Raw genomic sequence first — 4300 nt, 5'->3', positions numbered from 1 at the left:
AAAGCAGAGACATTACTTTGCCAATAAAGGTCTGTCTAGTCAAGGCTATGGTTTTTCTAGTGGTCATGTATGGATATGAGAGTTGGACTATAAAGAAAGCTGAGCGCTGAAGAATTGATGCTTTTGATCATCAATTTGAATTGATGCTTTTACAGAAGACTCTTGAGAGTCCCTTGGACTGCAAGGAGATCCAACCAGTCCATCCTAAAGGAGATCAGTCCTGGGTGTTCATTGGAAGGACTGATGTTGAAGCTGAAACTCCAATACTTTGGCCACCTGATGTGAAGAGCTGACTCATTTGAAAAGACCCTGATGCTGGGAAAGATTGAGGGCAGGAGGAGAAGGGGACGATAGAGGATGAGATGGTTGGATGGCATCACAGACTTGATGGATACGGGTTTGGGTGGACTCCGGGAGTTGGTGATGGACAGGGAGGCCTGGTGTGCTGCAGTTCATGGGGTCGCAAAGAGTCGGACACAACTGAGTGACTGAACTGAACTGACCCTGATAAGTGGCCTGGGGATGGACGGTCCTGCATGCCAGAGGCACTGTCAGCTTTCACTGGCAAACACTGTGATTGCCCTTTAGGCTCCAACACAGATACCTGCCTCTAGTCTTAGGGTACTTTGGGCTGCTCTTCCTCTCTGCCACCTATTTATGGTAAAAGAGGAAGAAGGGCTGCCTAAGGACAAGTAAACTGGGACGCCCCTTCTGAAGGAAGAGATCTGAATTTTACTTTCAAGTCTGCACAACAGTATCTACTGCTATAATCAGTATTAACTGACCCTGAGTCCTAATGGTCTCACCTAGTTTTTCCCTCTAGTCATTTAAATCCCAGCATCTATGGCAAATGAAAATGATTCTTCTAAAATATGCTTTTGTATTTTTGAAAACTCTTGAGCATTTTTTTTCCTCCAGATGAAATAATTATTTAATGGAGTGCTTTGAGGCATGACTGTAATGTTGTATTACTAATTAAAAAAAAAATTCCAACACTTATCTAAATGAATAAGAACTGTTCTTCAAAACAGTTACCTTGGAAGGTTGCAAGTGACTTATTTCAGCAATGCTGCTGCATTTATGCAAAACATTTCTGGAACTTCTCTTTCCAAATGTTCCTTCAGTGGGTTTATCAGCTCAGGAGGAAATCAGTCTCCTTGCTTTCCCGTCCTACCTTATCTTTGACCCCCATCAGCATTACCCATTTTGATCTCCCACTTGAACTACCACAGTTGATTCTGAATGGCTTCAATGACTAAAACATCAACTCCATCTTGTCAGAGGACAAAGACTTGCCCCATGTAAGGATACGCAGCCAAGTATTCTAGAGCAGCAGTCCCCGGCCTTTTTGGCACCAGGGACCAGTTTCGTGGAAGGCGGTTTTTTTTTTTTTTCACGAACGGCACAGAGGAAGGGTGTTTTGGGATGATATGAGCACATTCCATTATTGTGTACTTTACTTCTAATCTAATGCCGCCGCTGATCCGACGGGATCAGCACCAGTCCATGGCCTGGAAGCTGGGACCCCTCTTCTAGAAGCATTTCTAACAGAGGAAGTTACAGATTGTTTACAACAAAAACAGTATTTATGTAAATATATGGAGTAAGGAGGTAGCTGCCCAAGGTAGTGGGACAACACTTAAATTGAATAGCTGTGGTAATATTTCTAAGTCAGTCACATTATTACACTGTATTTTTCAAGCCATTACTCTCCTTGATCCGGTTTTCATTTGATACCCATCCTGAAAGATAGCACCCTAGACTTATCTACTCTTAGATTCTACTCATAGTTTAAGTATAGTGAGGTTACTTTGCAGTTAGATGTTAACTTTTGGATACACAGCATTAACAATTCAGTCATTCAATCTAGACCCTATATATATAAACGTCTGAATCTTCTTTACTTGTACTTATCTGTTTGACATTTCAATATTGTCAGAGCATTAGCTATCCTCTTATTCCTCTCTCATGGATTTTACTACTTATTTCTGTTCCTCACAATTGACATGGGTGTTCAAAATTCTAATAACCATTTTAGTCAAGTGCATTTACCAGTTTTATGGTCTTTGGTAGGAGCTACCTTGCAGTGTGTGAGAATACTCCTACCAGCTCAGTGTCATTCACAAAGCTTAACAAGCACATTCTCCACTTCCTCATCCACCTTACTAGTGAAAACATGAAACGGTACGGAAAACAGGGAGAAGCAGAAGAGACAGATTTTGCATCTCCCAAGTTAATACTCTCCTCCCGAACATGTAACTTTTCCCTAGTTTGAGAAGAAGACATACATCCAAGAGCTGTGAGAATATTTTTCGACTCTTACTCTGAACATGTAAAGGAAGAACCAGTCTCTGTCAGTATATTTATTTCAACAGTCCCCTTGAGTTTACTTCTCACTCAGCTTATTTAGTGGTGGCTCCTTTGCTAATGCACAAGATAAGAACTGTAAAGAACAAAGCATTCTCCCTCGTTACCCAGCTTTCTTCAGAAACACCTAGTCACCACCTAGTCTTGTACCCACTCAACAGCCTGCTTGGTGTGGATGAAATTACTTTCACTTTCCCAGGAATCATGCCCTCATGTTGGTCCCATTTCATTTTCTTCACACTAACATCTACTTTCTTCACACTAACATCTATTTTCCAATACTGTCATGCCTCCCTTATAGGCAACTTTTCCCTTTTTGTCAACTTCAAGTGGCTAAAGATGAGGTCCATCCTGATGTGCTCCCTGCACACACACAACCCCAATCCCAGCTACATTTTCATGTTCAGGAAATAGGTGGGGTATCAGGCCTGCTGCACAGGGAAACTGAAACTTCTCCCTGAACATGGTCTTTCCCGTATTATTTCCAGTCAGGAACTCTGAATTCTGACTGTACAATGATTTCCACTCCCTCATTAAGATTTAATAAGTAAATCTTTCATCTAGCTGAGAGATTCCAGACTCTGGTTCCCGCCCTGTCACTTGTAAACACACAAGATTAGTTTGTAAAAGCAATCGGAACATCCCTAACTTTTAAGATACTATTCTGGGTCTTCAATAAGCGTTACCTTAATGAAGTTAGTAGCACTTACCTGTTCCTTTCCCATCCCACCCTATTCCTGTTTAGTCCCAGATGGGATCCAGGGTTTTGGCTGACAGATTTTCTTCCCAGAGTCCCGATTCAGATCTCACTGACGGTTAGAAATGGGTCCCGGTTCCTGACTGGGATCAATTCCCGGCTGGGACCTTGCTTGCATGGAGTATCGGTCGAATAGTGTGGTGGTGGTAGGAGCCAGAAAGGAACCCCTGTCGGCTCCGGCTCTCGGCTGGGATCCTGGCTCCAGGCATGACACAGGGGGTCAGGTCAGCCCCAGGTCGGGTTCGGAGCAGGTCCAGGTCTCACCTTGACGCAGTCGACGGGGTACATCACGCAGTGCTCCAGGATCCCTCCCCCGGCCCCCGCCACCATGTGCGTGGTGACAGTAGCTCCAGCCGGCAGCGCCTCGTAGTCCGGGCTGGAGTCCGGATCCTGTCGTACAGGGGGCCTGCAGGCCCCGGCCTCCCCGCGCTGGCCCCCCGGCCACGCCCCGCTGCAGCCACCCGTCCAGCAGCGCCGACTCCCCGGGGCTCCGCCCCGGCCCAGCCGCCGGCCCCCCCGCCACACCGCCAGCACCCCGCCCCTCCAACTCCATCCACCCGGGCCAGCTGCGGCGCCCACCCTCGCCACCGCCGCCACTGCCGCCGCTGCCCCCCAACCCCGTCGCGTCTGCCTCAGGCGCGGCCCAGAGAGCCCGGGGCCTCCGGCTCCCGCTTGGCCCCGAGGACACGCCCCTCAGTCAGCCATTGGTGCAGCCGGCAAGTTAGCTCCGCCCCTTAGTTTACGTAAAAAAATATGTCTGTGGTATTAGTGAAGTTGCCTGTCATTCCTTCGCCCCGCGGCGTTGCTACCACTTAGATCCCACCCCTTCCCCTTTGATCTTGGAAGCTTCTTGTTTATTCGCCACTTGATTGGCTAACAGGTAAGATCAACCCGCCCTCCGACTTTTATGGAGGGCGGGAGAAACTTGAGGCTGAACTTTGATAGGCTCAACCACCCTTGATGCTTTGACCCCGGCCATTGGCTAGCATCACGTCGGGATCCGATTGGCTACAGGAAGAGGGCGAAGCGCCCAGGGGCTATCGAGGCGGAATTTGGGCCCCAGACTGGCGCCGGTGGAGATGTGTTGCGCTGCAGGCTGCATCGCTTTGGGGGGTGGGGAGGGGGAGGGGGAGGGGTAAGGCGGTACTCGGCCTTCAAAGTCAAACTGCTGCCTGG

General features: G+C 47.9%; 1 protein-coding gene across 1 annotated transcript in view; it reads right to left on the bottom strand.

Moving 5' to 3' along the window:
* The window catches only part of SLC25A28 (solute carrier family 25 (mitochondrial iron transporter), member 28), a 10796-nt gene extending 6990 nt beyond the window's left edge, over positions 1–3806 (bottom strand). The window contains 2 exon segments of the mRNA XM_010859547.1: positions 3389–3563; positions 3565–3806. Coding sequence (XP_010857849.1) covers positions 3389–3563; positions 3565–3677 — 288 coding nt within the window. The 5' untranslated portion in view covers positions 3678–3806.
* Between the last annotated feature and the right edge of the window lie 494 nt (positions 3807–4300).

The sequence above is a fragment of the Bison bison genome, unplaced genomic scaffold (genome assembly GCF_000754665.1).
Source record: "Bison bison bison isolate TAMUID 2011002044 unplaced genomic scaffold, Bison_UMD1.0 scf7180017864456, whole genome shotgun sequence".
Classification (NCBI taxonomy): Eukaryota; Metazoa; Chordata; class Mammalia; order Artiodactyla; family Bovidae; genus Bison; species Bison bison.
The sequence above is the reverse complement of the archived record's forward strand: the minus strand, read 5'-3'. Positions and strand labels throughout refer to the sequence as shown.